This window comes from Ursus americanus, chromosome 19 (assembly GCF_024610735.1).
Source record: "Ursus americanus isolate L20-20 chromosome 19, mUrsAme1.1.p, whole genome shotgun sequence".
Lineage (NCBI taxonomy): Eukaryota > Metazoa > Chordata > Mammalia > Carnivora > Ursidae > Ursus > Ursus americanus.
The window spans coordinates 45,946,746-45,964,450 of NC_142145.1; the positions used below are offsets into that span (position 1 = coordinate 45,946,746).

The window sequence follows — 17,705 nt, forward strand, 5'->3', positions numbered from 1 at the left end:
GATCTAGTTAAACTGAATTAGGCTGCGTATTGGTTTACAACAACAAACAAACGAGGCAGTCTCTGTTCATTCATTATTTTCTGGGTGAATTCTGAGCTGGGATGGTATGGGGGACAGAAAATAGCTGGTGTGGACAGGTCGGATTTTGTTGTTACTGCAATTTGTCGTTAGGAAGCAGGGCATAAAAAGTGAAAATTTGTAAAATGTGTTATAGAACATTGCAAAAATAGGACTGTGTAATAAAAGTTTTGATTAGATATTTTGTAGATTCTCCTAAAGTGACCGGATAAAAATAGCTAAGCATTACATTTCACTTACTATATTCGTGCACTGTCCAAAGTACTGTATTAACTCTCAGTCCTCAAAATAATCATGAGAGGTGCATTCTATTTCTAGCATGATCTCAATTTTACTGATAATGAAACCTAGGACCAGAGCTGAAGTAACCTGCTGGAGGTCATAGGGCTAATGAGGGGCAAAGCTAAGGAGTGATGAACCCAGGCATCCTGGGCTAGGGGACTGGCTCTATATGTGTACATGTTGACTTTTCAGACATTCTAGATAGAAACATTGAATAACGATGTTCTTAACTTGCAGTTCAGAGCCAAGATCCCTGACTGTCTATGCTTGAGATCTCTAGGATACCCACCTTGGTGGTTTCCCTTAGCACACAATTTTTGCCATTCCAGGTCAGAACATGTTCTGAATCTTCCAAAAACTCCAAATTAAAATAAGGTGAAACTATATGATAGGATACAGACCTATGCTTGGCAAATATTGTCCATATATGTGAATGTGTGTGGAAATCACATTCCCTCTTAAGGTTCAAAGGATTACAATCGGGGTATAGATAGTTGAGGGAAAATGGATGTAACCAGAAATTAAATGGATCTCTCTATTCTGGATAAGAAAGAAGCAGGAAAGAAAATCAACCAAGAGAAGTTATTGGAGTTTCCTATTAGATGAGCCAAGAATTTCTTATTGCAGTTTCCTATTAGATTAGCCAAGAATTTCTAAAGAAAAAGATGAAAGGGAAAAGAGTAGATCAGAAAGAAAGGCTGAGGTGCAGTGCATGACAAAAATGTGCCAGCGAGGGACTTGTGGGGGATGTATCAGAAAAGGATAGGAAGTCAAAAGTAGAACTAAGAATCTGGGTATTTGTTTTAGATCATTTTATTCAACACATTTTTATTGAGTGCTTTCTTTAGTACCTAACATTGATGTGACAAAGATGAATAAAAATAGGTGCCCATCCTCATGGACCTTGAAGTCATAAACACAGTACAACTGAGTGTTAAAGACGTTGTGATAAAAGTATATGCAGGGATGACACAGAGGAAAGAGGTCAGATCTACTAGGACGTTCAGGAATGATTCCATAGAGTTATGGCATTGAACTCAGTCTTGCAAGATCAGCAGGCACCACTAAGATAGCCTTTAGGGCAAGTGACAGCTTCCATAGAAGGAGGAATGGTATACAACGTGCACTGGAAAAGGGCAAGTGGTTTGACATAGCCTGAACTCAGAGTTCAAAAGGCACAAAGTAAAAGACTGAGTTGGAGAATGCAAGGAAGGGCCAGGTCTAAGAGATTTTAATGGTAAGAACTTCAGAGTTTAGACAATAGTTATTAAAAGATTTTAAATGGAAAGAATAATGTTTTTAGATTTGCTTACTAGGAAGATGATTCTGACAGCTGTCTGATGGGTGGACTGGGGAGAAGTGAGGCTGGAGATTGGGAAACCTGCCAGAAGATTAATGATGAGGGTTACCTGGACTTCTACTGACACATTCTTTAAATGTGTTAATACTTTGAGGGTGCCTGGGTGGCTCAGCCGGTTAAGCCTCTGCCTTTGGCTCGGGTCATGATCCCAGGGTCCTGGGATTGAGACCCACATCAGGCTCCCTGCTTAGCGGGGAGTCTGCTTCTCCCTCTGCTGATCCCCCTGCTTGTGCTCCTTCTCTTTCCTTAATAAACAAAATCTTAAAAAAAAAAATACTTTGAAACTAATTTCAAGTCTCAGAAATTTATTTTATCTCTATAAGGTGACTTTGACTATTCCAACTCTTATCTCAGTTCTCTTATTTCCAAGATTTTATTTTTGGGTTTTGGTGCTTGATGTTGGTAGTACCAAGTAGGGGTAGTGGTGGAATGGGAGGTAAGCCATTTCAATGAAGTTCAAAGAGCTGAAATAACTTTTGATTTTTCAACTGGTTGATTGGGTAGATGGTAGTGTCTGAAGATCTGGTTTGGAGGGAAGATAATATTAATTTTGGATAATGTTAAACTTCATTTGCCTATGAAAATAGCAGCTATCAAAATGTACAAATACACATTTATTTGCCTATTTTCTTTTTACTCTCTGAGAGCAGGGGCCATTTTTATTTTGTTCACTGTTGTAATCAATGCCTAGTATGGTGCCTCATGAATATCTGTGAATGAATGAACTGAAAGGATGCAGTTGAAAATGACCAATGGCAGCCTGCAGTTTATGAGAAAAAGTAAGGGCCAAAATTAAAAATCTGATAGTCACTCTCATAGCTACCAGTTAGTGAATGCTTACTATGTGTTGAAAACACTTCAAGCAGATTAGCTCATTTGGTTCTTTTTTTTTTTTTAGATTTATTTACTTATTTGAGGGGTGTGAGAGAGAGTGCGCACAAGTGGGGGTGCGAGAGAGAGAGTGCGCACAAGCGGGGGGAGGGGAAGAGGGGGTGAGAGGGAGAGAGACTGAGAGAGAGACTCTCCTGCAGACTCCCCACTGAACACGGAGACCAACACAGGGCTCAATCTCAGGATCCTGAGATCACGACCCGGCTGAAATCAAGAGTCAGACGCTTAACCGATGAGCCACCCAGGTGTCCCATAGCTCATTTTGTTCTTAAAACAATTCTGAGGGATATTGTTATCCCCATTTTATAGACAGGAAAACTGACACTTGGGGGGAGTCAATGTCACATAATGAATTATGTAGTTTATATTAGCTATGGAAAGAAATGAAAAAGGGGGTAGCTTTTAGGAGGAATGTAAGGAGTTAGGGGACAAGAGATTTTGATGAACTTGAGTGAAGAAATTCAGTGGGAGAAATGCCCTAATGGAGCTGAAGAGTGAAGAGGTAGTTGGTTCAATAGCAGGAGTTGGTGAAGATGTAGAGAACCCTCCTATTTGGCCGTCTTTCACCATTAAGTATTGATGCTAGCTGTGGGGTTTTCACAGATGCTTTCTATCATAGTGAGAAAATTACCTTCTAATCCTCGTTTTGTTAAATGATTTTAATCATGGAGAGGTGTTGAATTTTGTCAAATGTCTTATCTGTTTCTATTGAGATGATCATGTGGGTTCTGTTCTTTATTTTATCGATATGGTGTATTACATGAATTGATTTTTGCATGTTAAACCAATCTTGCATTCCTGGGAAAAATCGTACTTGGTCTTGGTGTGTACTCCTTTCACATGTTGCTGAATTCCTTTCCCTAGTGTTTTGTTGAGGATTTTTGCATCTATATTCATAAGAAATATTGATGTTTGTTTTTATTTTTATTTAGTTATTTTTTTTAGAGAGGGAGAGAGAAAGAGAGAGAGGGCAGGGGGAAGGGCAGAGAGACTCCTAAACAGGCTCCATGCCCAGCGCTGAGCCCAACTCAGGGCTCAATCCCATAATCCTGAGATCATGACCTGACTCGAAATCAAGAGTCAGTCGCTCAACCAGCTGAGCCACCCAGGTACCCTGCTTGTCTGCTTTTAAAGTGGGATTTAGGGTGTTTCCAAAAGTACGCTGCTGCTTCTGCCATCTTTTGAGAATTCTCCATGTGTGCCATCAAAAAAATTCATTATTAAAAAGATTTGTTGGGGGAAAACCCCCAAAGGCATTATTTTATCTGTGCTCCCCTCTTTTTTTTTTTAATTCAACATTTATTGAGCACTTAGGGATCCATTATCAAAAAACAAATCAGTAACTATGACCCTTCCGTTTCAAAGATCTCAATTAACAATTCGAGTAGTTAAATCTTTTTGTGTGTTTAAGTCTAACTCAATCTCATAAGAACCAGATTGTTTGACAATGTAAGACCTGATAATTTTATTTTCATTCAGTCTTAGTTTAGTTTGTTTTGTGAAACAGAATGATACAGCTTTGGAAAAATCAATGGTTTTGGCATGATCTATCAGCACTTTTGCTGCAATGTCAGCTTCTGTTTGCATGGTTCTTTCCTGTTCTGGTTGTTCCTGCTTGTTAAACAATTCTGTCAAAAAAATAAGTTAAGTAATAACTAGGAAATAACAGAGCCCGAACCTGTTCATGTACTAAAAGTGCTCAGAGAATATCAGGTAAGTACCAGCTATTGATTTCAAAGAAATTCTGTTAGGCAAAACTTTTCTTTGTAAGGACTATTTAGCTCTGAAGTAGGTTTCCTAAAATAATGTCAAGGGAAAATGACTTTTTAGTTTATTTATCTTTTATGTAGAGACAATACATCTAGTGATTGCTTGGACAATATAGTTTGATAAACAATTTTACACAGGGAATACAAATTTTAAAAAGTGAAGTTTTCCTAGGATGCAGGGTGTTTCCAAAATCTGTGTTTCTGCACGTGGTGGACACTTGCACCTCTAGCTCCTGACAAAGTCCATCAGCATGTTTCAGGTGTGTTAACGCCTATTTGCCAGAAGCCTAACTAGGTAAAATTTCCACCCTATATACTAGGAATAGGGGCAGTGCTTAAAAACTCTACTTTGGGGAGGATTTATTTTATGTAAATTTCAGCACACTGGAATATCTTCTCTTTAAAAAAAAAACAACTATACTCATTCTAGCTCTTCAGTGTTCCTTCTTTTAAAATAATAGTTTTCATTAACTTTTTGGTGTCGTCTGCAAAAGTAATACAGACTCAATGTAGAATATGGGGAAAATTCAGTAAAGCATCAACAACATTTTGGTACCATCGTTTAGAGACAGCGATGAACATTTTTCTTTAAATGGTAATTGGGTGTTGTGAAATGTTTTGTAAACTGCAATTTTTCCTCGTCTACCATTTGTGACTTTTTTACAACGATTACTGTCCGTCCTTTCTCCACAGGCAGTCGCAGCCCCTGCCGGGCGAACTTACCCCCGCCGTCCGCCACCCCGACCTCCTCCGGCAACCAGAAGCCGCCTCGCCCAGAGTGCAACTGCAGGGCGAGCGCGGGCCCCGGCCCTTTAAGAGGCAGGCGCCGAGGGGGCTGTCCCCGCGCCTATTGGCCGAGCTTGGAGCCACGTGGCTGTCCTGGCAGCAGAGGGGGCGGTCCGGCTCCCGGAGGCTGTCGCGGAACTCCCCCGGGGTCTCCGGGAAGAGGCGCGGGGTGACCGATGTGCGTGAGGAGGTGCCTGGCGGGCCTCACCTTTTGTACCTGCTACCTGGCTTCTTACCTCACGAACAAGGTGAGGGGGACGGGCGGGGGGTGGCAATGATTGCACGTGGGCGGTCTGGGTCCCCAAATCGTACGTGAAAGAGATGCAGCCTCCAGCTGTTTGTCTGATTTCTCGTGATGCTGGTGGAGAGGAAGCGGACTGTGTATGAAATCCTTATTTAGAAATAGGATTCGTTGGACTGTACTGGCCCTGTTTCCCGCACTGTAAAGCATCCCTTTACATCTCCTGGGACACCGAATATTTTAATTGGCAAATTCCCAGGAACTTAATTTTGGGTTTTGCATACTACTTTTAAGGGAAAGAAAGCAATTGGCTCTTGTTCTCTCGGGGAAGGAAGAGTAGAAGAAATCTGACAAATCCTGACTTCTTTCCTAAGACACACCCCTGCCCCAGAAACCCACAAGGTTCAGGAAGCTTTTAAACAGAAGAGATCAACCTATTTACATCTCCATCTTTCCCTCACACCACTGATTCCCAAGACTTTTTAAAAATATGTCTTCATCCCAGACACTTCCAGTATATTCAAGAGTTTTGTGTGGAATTATTTTTGAAAATAAAATATAAAGTTAATTTTATGTAAAGGAATGTCATGAAGCCCTTTTAATGAAAAGGCAGAAAAGCAGTGATACCATGTTTTTATCTTGTTAGGAGGGGGAAACTGGCCTTGGATTTGGTACCAGGCAGGAAAATGTTAGACCCCTGTAAGCTAGAGTGGGCCATCCCCTCCTGTTCTGGACATTGGGCTGGAAACCAAGACAAAGTGGTAATACCAGGCCCAGGACCACCTTCTCCCACTGTGGGGTCTCCCCTGCCCCCCCTCAAAGGCCCCAAACCCCTCTTGCTCTCTGGAAAAAAACTATTAACAAATAGCATTTCCTTATACCTTCTCTCTTAAAGTGAGTGGCTGTTTCAGTATACTCAGAGGACGCGCCAGAACCCTCCTTACCCCTGTCCAGGTGATTTGTAGTCCTGGTGAAGACCCATAAGTAGTACCTTCCTGGGAGGCAGTGATGGGTTTGCATCCTTTCTCCACTTAACTTGGTCTTTGGGGCTTTAATTTGTCTCAACCTAAGGTTTTTAACTTTAAGATGGGATTAGCAAGTCCTCTTCAAAGAGTTGTTCTGAGGATTAATCGAAATGTTAGGTGTTTGGACAAGTGCCCAACATCATGGTAAATAAGGTAAGTGGTAATTACTCTAGAAGAAACAGAAGGAAGGAAAGACAATCTTTTGCTTATGGTATGACACAATAATTATTAGCTTTTAACAGACTTGTCTCTTCCTTATTGGACAAGTAGCTAAGCTAAAAGATTTATTTTAGCACCTTTTCCGGAATATGTGAATTTGCGAATTCCTGGCCTTTTCCTTTAACTATTCTAATTTGTCTAGTTAAACCTGATGAATATATTGGTAATGTTTCACTTAAAAACAGAATGACCTTCCTTTTATCTCTCTATAATCATCAGAAGGGGAAGAGTGACAAGTCTTTCATGAAAATCCATGAGCAGTGGCATTGGTTAAGGAACAAACACAGTATCCAAGCAAAATAGTCCAGCAGCCAGATAGCATTTAGTTCACAGAAATTTATACCCCCTCTGGATGCACATTTGCATCTGTGGCATTATTTTTGTATTTATTGGGGTACCTCACCATTTTATAATCAATGTAATAAAGATAGTACCTTCCATGTGCATCATGCCTTAAAGTGCTAGATAAAAAGAAACCAAATTGTCATGTCTCTAGGAATATCTAATCTGAGTAATAGGAATCGTAGATTCCCAAGGACCCTCAGAGTTTAAACAATAAATCCTTTTCCATTTTCCACGATGGTTTGTAGTGCTTTGGTTCAGGGCTCTTGGAAGTGTCGGAGTAGATGGAAAGCAGAGGGATAACAGCAGAAGGCAGAGAGATGGGGGGAGGGGTGAGGAGGTTGTATAAAGGGGAAAGAAGAAGTAGAGTTAAAGAGTAGCAGGAAGCAGATGTGAGGCCCAGGTAGGGGTGGGAGAGGTAGTTCTTCACAATGGGACTCTGGTAGGGAGAGGTAGTTCTTCACAATGGGACTCTGGTAGGGACTTTGTAACTCTTAGATTATGCCCTTGTTTCAACCAGAACAGTCATGCTTCTTTCTGGCCTCCATAGCAGGTTGGCTTGGACCAAGTCAGGGCCAAATGAGAGAGGAGCTGTGCAGTGCCCTCCCCCCCCCCCCCCAGCATATAGCCTCTGTCAAATGAATTTGCTTTTCAATTAGTGAAGATTGTTTTGAGTTTACAGGACAGGATCTTCTCTTCCAGTTTTTAGAAAACTCTATGCTAGTTTTTTTTTTATTTTCCTATTTCTCAGTGTAGTTTCTTCCTCAAACTATTTCCCTTTGTGTTTGTAAAAAAAAAAAAATTCACTAAAAAAATCTTGTCTATTTTAGTCTTATCACTTCTGGTGTTAAAAGAATGGTTGATTTGAGCTTGAGCAGCAAGTGTTGACCTAGTCTGAGTGGCATGTTGTTCCAGCGTGTAGGAGGTTCTGGCAGTAACGAGGCTTAGGGCCCAGGCAGCCACTGGTCCTTCTTCCCCTTGCAGCTATTAAGCCTTCAGCCTGGAGACAAAGTCCATGTATCTTCTCCTTTCAGAGGCTCCCAAATAGCTCCATCTTTTTCCTTGGGAAGCTCTCACCGCTGTTCCACCAAATAGCATTTTGCTCTGAGCAACACTGTTGAGTGACATGAAGAATTGCTGAAAGAATAAATATTAGGACTTAGATTCCATTTGTCAGAGATTTCTTTTTTCCCCTCTTCTTTAGCCAGGTGTGGTAAGAGCTTCAGCATTTTTCTGTCTACCCCCCAGTATCTATGACAAAGCGTGGCACACAATAAACTAAATAAACATTTACTATCTTCCTGAAGGTTGTTAAGGGTAATGTAGCAAATAGCCCAGACAGTCACTTTATCCTTTCTCTATCTCTGTTTTAGAATGAAAATATCAGGGAAGAGTGGGGAAGGGCATATGGAATTATGTGAATAATTCGATTTCAGAGAAGAAGAAGGTCCATCTCCAGTGAATATAGATCAGAGCACAGCAGTTAGTTGTAATTGTGACATTTAGGAGCCCATACGAGGAGGCCTATGTGTAGGCTAATCCATGGGAAAAAATAAGTATGTCAATTTGCCCAATACCAGTCCACTCTGTTTTCTAGATCATGTGAAGAAAAAGTAGAGTCCTTGCCTACAGGCTTTAACGGCTTTTAAACTTTACAAAAATTCTCAGTGTTCAATAGTAGGAAAAATAGGAAAAGACACCCAGAAAGACAAAACACAGTCCCCTCATTCATGAAGTGTTGCAAAAGACATACTAGAAATACAGGTTGCCCTTAGTCAGGTTGGTTTTACAAAATCCTTAAAATGGTAAAGCACAGAAAAAATTATGATGCCTAAGCAGAATTAGTTAAAAAAAATCTTTAGACTGCAAAAGCCAAATTCCCCCAAAAGGAAGAAAAATGAAGGAAATAAAGACTAAGGTGCAGTTCTTGTTTGAAGAGAAACAAAGAAGGGGGTTGGATTGTTAGGTACATTGGACGTGGATACCCTGAGAAAAGAGACTATGTCCTGTATTCTCCAGTTGCTGTGGTTGCAACATGGCACCTCTGGGGTCTGGAAGGAGGCTGAGTGGTTGGGCGTCCACAGCATCAGACCCAGCTGCTGTGCGTCCCAATTTGCTGAGGATCCCAGGTCCATTCCCCGACTGAGGTGGTCAGGCTTCTGACAATCCTGGGCAAAAACAGACCCACTCTTTTTAGTATGACTTGGAAGGTCTTTTTTTTTTTTTTTTTTAATTTTTGTCCAATGTGTGACATTTTGGGGGAAGGATAAAAACCTTTTTGAAACTTGAGTGTATTTCTGTTTCTTCAATAGGGATTTCTTTGATTATACAGTCAGTTTTTTCTTGATAATTTGAAAATGTCCGTTAATCTGGTATTTGTTTTTCAGTATGTCCTGTCTGTCTTGAAATTTACCTACCCTACATTATTCCAAGGGTGAGTATCTTTTACGTTCTTCATACACATTTGTGGGACATGTCCAACCAGCATCATTAGCTGTTCTTTAAAATATTTTTAGGGGTGCCTGGGTGGCTCAGTAGGTTAAGTGTCCGACTCTTGATTTCTGTTCAGGTCACGATCTCAGGATCATGAGATCGAGCCCCACTTTGGGCTCCTCACTCAACAGGGAGTCTGCTTAACATTCTTTCTCTTCCTCTCCCTCTCCCCCTCCCCCTGCTTGCGTGTGCTCTCTCTCTCTCAAATAAAGAAATATATCTTTAAAAAAATAAAATATTTTTAATGACTATATAGATTTTTTAATGAAATAGACATACTTTATTTAGCCATTCTATTATGGGCATTTAAACTGTCCCATTTTGGGGGCATAAAAACAACAATGTTATCAGACATTTTTTATATTCAAATCTATCAGATTTCTAGCTATTTCTTTGGGATAGATTCCTATATAAGAAATTTGGGTTAAAAAATATGAACTTCTTTAATATTCCTCCTTAATATTAAATTCTTTCCCAGAAATGTGTTACCAATTTACATTGTCTGTGAAAGTTTCTATAATATTGTATTCAAACCAAGACCGTTTTTTTTTCCCCTCTCTCTGATGATATCATGAGCCCCAAATGGTATCACATTGTTTTGTCTTACCATTTTTCATGAAGTTGGACCGTTTTCTTATTTGTATTACGCACTCGTATTGCTTTGTGCCTTTCCCCTTTTATTTTTACTGGGGTGTTAGTGTTTTTCTTAATTTAATGACTTCTTATTTTAAGAGTGCCAACCACTTGCCCATAATGTTTATTAGAAATTTCTTTTTTGGCAGTTTGTCCTTTGCCTTTTCATTTTGTTCATACTTGTTTTGATTATTCAAATATATTTTTAAGTGACATCATAGAGAATTTATTGCTAAAACATAAGAAGGAAGCAACAGAGAGAACTACAGGTAAATCTAGCATGTGGTCTTATGAATCTAGCATATACCATTCTTGGAAAAAAGGTAGAAGGAAAAAGGGGTGTGGAGCGAGGGCAATAGTGGAGATGTAGAAGCCGCACGGAGTGGTATGGCACTCACTTTTCCCTTCCTCACCTCATCCCCACTCAAGCTTTTTAATTAATTAATTAATTAAGTTAAGATTTATTCATTTGAGAGAGAGTGAGAGAAAGCATGACCGTGGGAGAGAGGAAGAGAGAGAGAAGGAGAGAGAAACTCAAGCCAACTCTGTGCTGAGGGCATAGCCTGACGCGGGGCTCGATCTCACGACCCCAAGATCGCCTGAGCTGAAACCAAGAATTGGATGCTCAACTGACTGCGCCACTTAGGCGCCCTCCATTCACGCTTTTTTAAAAAAATTGTTTTAGGGTGCCTGGATGGCTCCGTCGGTTGTGTGTCTACCTTCGGCCCAGGTCATGATCTCAGGGTCCTGAGATCGAGCCCTGCATCAGGTTCCCTGCTCAGTAGGGAGCCTGCTTCTCCCTCTCCCTCTGCCCCTCCCCCTGCTCATGCTTGCTCTATCTCTCTGTTTCTCTCCCATATAAATAAATAAAATCTTTAAAAAATTGTTTTATTTTTATAGTGGACAAATATTGATGATTGTGATTGGTACCATTGCTTTAATGTTTATTCTTCTCCATCACAAGCTCATGTAGATATTTACCTATATTTCATTAAAGCTTTATTAAATTTTTAATCGTTGTCCATTTATTTAAATGTGTGGTGTAATGTGAGGAAATTATCTCTCCCCTAGTTTCACTTATACTAGCCCTTTTTAAAAAAAGGTTTATTTCTTTATTTATTTCAGAGAGAGAGAGAAAGAGAGCATGAGTGGGAGGGGCAGAGGGCGAGGGAGAGAGAATCTGAAGCAGACTCGTGCTGAGCATGGAGCCCGATGCAGGGCTCGAATTTACAACCACAAGATCAAGAGTCGCATGCTCCACTGAGTGAGCCAGCCAGGCGCCCCATGTACTAGCCCTATATTTTATATTATATTGTATAATCCTTCCTTTTGCCTTTGGGTTGTTAATATCATATATCAAATATCATATTTTCTAGAGTCTATTTTTGAGTATTTGTCAATTTTTATGAAAAGGGGCTAGTGCTAAATTGTTTTAATTATTATAGCATTTAAATATGCCCTAAAGCAGGACATCCCTCATTTAAAAAAAAAAATTATACAAATGCAAACAAAAAAGCAGGGGTCATGATCTTTGCCAGACAAGGTTCAGGACAACAAGCACTAAACATGTGAAGAAAGATGTGCTATGATGCTAAAGCGTGCAGTTCAAAATGAAAAGACAAGTTGTAAATGTCATGAAAAGACATTTTGGAGTGTGCCATTCAAAACAAAAATAAAATAGGGGCGCCTGGGTGGCACGGCGGTTAAGCGTCTGCCTTCGGCTCAGGGCGTGATCCCGGTGTTCTGGGGTCGAGCCCCACATCAGGCTTCTCTGATGTGAGCCTGCTTCTTCCTCTCCCACTCCCCCTGCTTGTGTTCCCTCTCTCGCTGGCTGTCTCTATCTGTGTCAAATAAATAAATAAAATCTTTTAAAAAAATAAAATAAAATAGTGGTGAATATCTACCAGCCAAGCAATGGGGCAGGAATATCAGGAATACATAGAAACATACAAGTGATAGGAAATAAATTTGCCGCTATTTTTCCATGACAGTTCAATTAGACAAACAAAAAAGCTAGTGTCCGTGTGTGTGTTTCTGTATATATATAAACTAAATAATACAATTAATAGGTAAATATCAAACACTGCATCTGTAAAATAGAGACTATACCCTCTTCTCAAATGCCCAGGGAATATTCTCTATGAATAAAACAAGCAGTAATTTGCCCAAAGTAACAATTATACAATCTTAGTGCCCTAAAGCGAGGTTTTATTTTATTTTTTTAAAGATTTTATTTATTCATTTGAGAGAGAGTGAGCAAGAAAGAGAGAGCACGAGCGATGCAGAGAGGCAGAGGGAGAGGGGGAAGCAGACTCCCCACTGAGCTGGGAACCCAATGCAGGGCTCAAGCCCAGGACCCTGAGATCATGACCCGAGCCGAAGGCAGATGCTTTACTGACTGAGCCACCCAGGCGCCCCTAAAGCTAGAATTTAATATCAAAACTAAAAATCTCTATTTACAAATGATTCTTTGCTCATAAGAAAAATGTAATTAAAAACGATATTGAGGGGCACCTGGGTGGCACAGCGGTTAAGCGTCTGCCTTCGGCTCAGGGCGTGATCCCGGCGTTATGGGATCGAGCCCCACATCAGGCTCCTCCGCTATGAGCCTGCTTCTTCCTCTCCCACTCCTCCTGCTTGTGTTCCCTCTCTCGCTGGCTGTCTCTATCTCTGTCGAATAAATAAATAAAAAATCTTTAAAAAAAAAACGATATTGAAAAATCATATTTTGCCTATAGGATTTGTAAAATAAAATTTCAAAATTTGATAACACAGTGTTGGTGAAAATGTAGAAAACAGGTGCTCTTATATATGGGTCTGGGGTGGCAAATTGGTACAGTATCTGTGAGTGACACTTTGGCAATATGTAACACTATTGCAACAGTTTGAGTCCTTCAATTCTGCAGTTCCACTTCCAGGAATTCATTTGAGAGGTTTCCTTGCACTTTTGTAAGTGAAATATGTACAAAAACATGCATGTGAAACATTACTGCTCTGTGACAGCAAGCATTTTTAAATAACCTGATTTTCGTCTCTACAGAACCCATTACATAAATTATATTATATCCTTAATGGAATACTACTCAAATGTCAAAAATTAATAAGGACACTCTCAGGTATTGAAAAGAAAAGGTTTTCCAAATGCATTTAATGGGGGACAAAAGCAAGTCTGTTAACAGGGTAGCACAATAGCATCGTGTAGAAACATGTGTTTTCCTTATTTAAGAAAAGGTGAAGAAACTACCGAGCATGGTTACCCATAGGAAAGGGTGGAAACCGGAGAGAGTGGAGAGGCAAGGGAAGAAGACTTTCGAACACTTACTTTTTTATACTTTTGGATTGTTGTACTTTATAGTATCACCAATATATTATTTCAAGGGAACTTCAGAATGACTTTGTCAAGTTTCTCCCTAATATTTCATAGCAAAACTTTAAAAAGTATTGTGTATGATTACATATACAGTAATTCCCCCCCTTATCCACAGTTTCGCTTTCTGCGGTTTCTGTCACCCGTGGTCAGTTCGGTCTGGCAGTAGGTGATTCCCCTCTGACTTGTCGGAGGTAATGGTAGCCTAAGGCTATGTCAGAAATGCCTACATCACCCACCTCACTTCACCTCACCGTCTAGGCATTTATCATCTCGCAGCATGGCGAGAAGGGTGAATGCGGAGATTTTGAGAGAGAAACCACATTCGCATAACTTTTATTACAGTATATTGTTATAATTGTTCTATTTTATTATTGTTGTTGTTAATCTTTACTGTGCCTAATTTATAAATTAACTTTATCATAGGTGTAGGAAAAAACATATATTCGGTTTCGGTACTATCTGCAGTTTCAGGTGTCCCCTGGGGGTCTTAGAATGCATACCCCACAAGTAAGGGGGGATCACTGTATTTCAGCCAATAAAACTGGGATATTGTTTTCTCTTTTAGTGAATAGGAATCATTCTCTGGTCCTGACTGTATTGCAGTTCTTTCCAGGTAGAGAGACTTAGGGAACTTAGGCGGGAAAGGAGGATCTCTACACCTGGATTGCTTTTTCCCCTCTGTATCCATGGATGGGTCAGAGTGAAGGTCCCTCCTCCAACAGATTGTAAGGTCTACAAATGGAAGAACTTTTTAAAAAAATTTCTTTTGTCACTGGAGTATCCCCAGTGCTTAGGACAATGCCTGGCGTGTATGAGGTACACAGTAGGGCGGAGTAACTCATTCTACAAATGCTTATTGGGTGCATCCTGTGTCCCAGGCACTGTTCTAGACATGGGAGGGACATCAGTGGAGAAAGCAAAGATCCCTGCCCTCGTGCAGCCGGTCCCTTAAGTTTACTTGCAGTGAATGGTACCTCCCAACCAGTTGCCCGACTGAATAACTCCCAGAAACCTGGGAGTTGATTCCTTGGTCTCCTTCATCCCCAACATCTAGGTAACCACCAGGACCTCCTAAACATCTTCAGAATCTGTCCACCTTCTTCAACCAAATTGCCCCTTCCTGGGCCACTGTTACCTGTCACATTACTGTTGACATTTTGAGCTGGGTCCCCTTGGTTATGGGGCTGTCCTGCATATTGTAGGATGTTTGGCAGCATCCCTGGCTACGACTCACCAGATCCCAGTAGCAGCCCATCCCTTCCCCCACGCCTAGTTGTGACAACCAAAAATGTCTCTAGATACTGCCGAATGTCCCCTGGGGGAAAAACCATATGGTTGAGTACCACTGCTCTAGATTACGCTGTTGGAGGGCATGACCCTATCTGTCTGCCCTGCTTGGCTGGGTCAGTGGCGGTTTCACAAAGGAGGCATAAAAACTGGATCTTATAGGATGAGCAGGTGTTCACCGACACAAGGGGATGGCAGAATATGATGGGTTCAAGAGGACAGCACATGGAAACTCTTAGAAGTATGAAATGACCTGGCACATTTCCGAGGCTGCGGACTGTTTAGTATGGCTGGAATGTCACTGCCCATAGCAAGCGGACGGGAGCTGGTCCTGGAAAGGGGAGACTGGAAGTCTGGGAAGGCTTGTGTGTCACACGCAAGTGACTTTATCCTGTAGGCCAGCAGTTCTCAACTGTTATGTCACAACACACGAGCGTGTTGTAATCACTTCCGAGGTGGGGTGTCTCAAGTCATAAAATAAGGTTTTGAAGTCTATGAATGACTCACCTAAGATAAAGCAATTAGGGTGAAACAAGGGGAAGTTATGCCTTTAGTCCCCTCTCACTCATTTTGAACTTTGCTGTGCTTTGTGCAGTGGGAGGGGCAGGGATGCATAATTTACAGCCTGGGCTCCCCCTGAGCTCTGCATGCTAAAGAAGTGCATCTCACATGAGCTAGTGGCCCCTGGTGTGTTGTGGCAGAGAAGAGGTTGGGAGCTGCTGCTGGCCACCTGGGAAGAATCCACCACTTTTAAAATGAGCAAGTGGCAAAATTAAGTTTGCATTCTAGAACAAGCCCGGTAGCTGCAAGGTAGAGAATGGATGTTGCGGGACCATCCTGGGGATAGGGACACCAGTTAGGGGACCGATGCTGGGTTCAGGTGCGCCATGATGGGAGTCTGCATTAGGCAGAGGCAGAGGGATCAGGAGGAGAAGGCATGGCACCTAAGAACTGTTATGGGGATTATGTGCAATAGCATTTTGTGAGCAGATGAGGGAGGTGACTGAGGAGGAAGGGCTAGAATGACATCTGGGCTCTGGTTTGGTTGTTTAGGGATAGGGGCAATAGATCAGGATGGGGAAGGGAAGTTCAAGGTAATGTTTAGGCAAGTTATCATTGAGAGTTTGTGGGTATTAGGGTGGCAGTATCCAGGTGAGCACAGGGCTTTGGGAATCATCAGTGCAGGGCAACGGGAGAAGCAGGGACTGTGGGTGAGATTGTTTGGGGAAAAGTTTAGAATAAGAGAAGAATATTAGTGTCAGCACTGAACAGTACAGCTGGACTTGAGAATAGTACGGGTTGAGAAGGAGGGATCAGGAACTGGGATGCCAGTTGGGAGAGACTGGGAGGAAAGAATTGTAGGAAGGCTTCAGTATGTATATTTGTGTCAGCCAATGAGTCTGCCGGGGCTGTATGGTGTTTGAGACTATAGCACTCTCAGATTCACATTGGTCTGTATCCTTTGCAGGTGGCAGACATTAATTGGTGGACTTCTGCTTCATGTGTCATGGAAACTGGGCTGGGCTGAAATCAACAGCAGTTCAAGGTAGAACAACCAACCTCTTCTCGCTCAATTCATGATTCATACCCTGCATTCTTTTCACATTATTTCATTTCTCCTGGTGTTATGTTGGGAAACACAGATGTTTATTTGAGTTGCATGATCTCTTAGTTCCCTTCTAACCTTGAGATTTTAGTGCTTTTATAATGATATAGAACTCAAGAAGTGTTTTCCTGGTTAGTTACTAAAATAACACTAAAATTAATTATTAATTGGGCTTTGTTGTAGATCATGAGAGTGAGGGAATGAGTTTCTGAATCAACTTCAAATTTTTTTGGTAAATTTTTAATTTTTAAATTATTTACTACTTTACAGAACAGTTAGAAATACTACAAAGAACTTCCATACCCTTTACTCATGTTCCTCAATTATTATTTTACCTTACCTCTCCCACCATTTGCTCTTGAGATAAATATATTTATATTTTTTCCCCTGAACTATCTGAGAGTAAGATGCAGATTTGAGAGTAAAATGCCTCTTTTCTTTACTTCGAAATTCTTTAGTGTGTATTTTCTTTCTTTAAAAAAGATTTATTTATTTGAGAGAGAGAGAGCACGCAAGCGCACAAGCGGGAGGGGCAGAGGAAGAGGGAGAGGGAGAATCTCAAGCAGACTCTGTGCTGAGCGTAAAGCCCAATGCGGGGCTCGATCTCATGACCCCGAGATCACAACCTGAGCCAAAACCAGGAGTCAGTTGCCCAACCAACTGCACCCCCAGGCACCCCTTTCATGTGTATTTTCTAAGAGCAAGGGTACTTTCTTATGTGACTACAACTCAGTAATCAAAATCAGGAAATTAATATTGATGTAATACTATTATCTCATCTCCAGACCAAATTCATATTTTTCCAGTTTTCTCAATAATGTCCTTTATTACCTTCCTCACCCTCCGATTCTGATCCAGGGTCCAGTTCACATCACACATTACATTAGTTGTTACGAATCTATTAAGACAACTTGTTGAATAGATTTAAAAGAAATCTCAAAGACCTCACATTTTTCAGGCAAAATTATAATCTGAATTGGCTATCCACTCCTGCCTCACCTAGATAAATTCTCATGATTCTTCTAGACATCATGCCTCACCTGAAATGATGTATAAAATGAAAAGCAAATGAAGCCAAGGTTTATATGGACAAGGTAAACAGCCCTACTGAACCATCAGGTCATTCACCTTCACCTGTATAACATCCTCACCTTCATAAAATCAAGATACTTTTGGGATTTTATATGTGATATTAAGCAGAGGGCTTACTTTATACTCCATTGTTATGGTAGATGGTTCAGTGAGAACTGGGTCTTCATTTAAAGAAATAGTACCCCCTGATTCCATAAGGCCTGTGATTGTTCCTATATTTAGTTAAATAAT

At 40.9% G+C, this 17,705-nt stretch overlaps 1 protein-coding gene across 8 annotated transcripts in view; it reads left to right on the top strand.

Annotated features, from left to right (window-relative positions):
• Window positions 1–5,278: 5,278 nt before the first annotated feature.
• The window catches only part of SLC35D4 (solute carrier family 35 member D4), a 107,615-nt gene continuing 95,188 nt past the window's right edge, over window positions 5,279–17,705 (top strand). For 7 of the 8 annotated variants that reach the window (XR_006776881.2, XR_015727730.1, XR_015727729.1 and 4 more), the window contains exons 1-3: window positions 5,279–5,414; window positions 9,381–9,427; window positions 16,245–16,322. Coding sequence is in view for 4 of the 8 variants with exons in the window: in XM_045781810.2 (XP_045637766.2) it covers window positions 5,343–5,414; window positions 9,381–9,427; window positions 16,245–16,322 (197 nt within the window). In the remaining 4 variants the exon portion in view is untranslated. The remainder of the gene's footprint in view (window positions 5,415–9,380; window positions 9,428–16,244; window positions 16,323–17,705) is intronic. The other variant, XM_087869919.1, reaches the window with a different exon arrangement.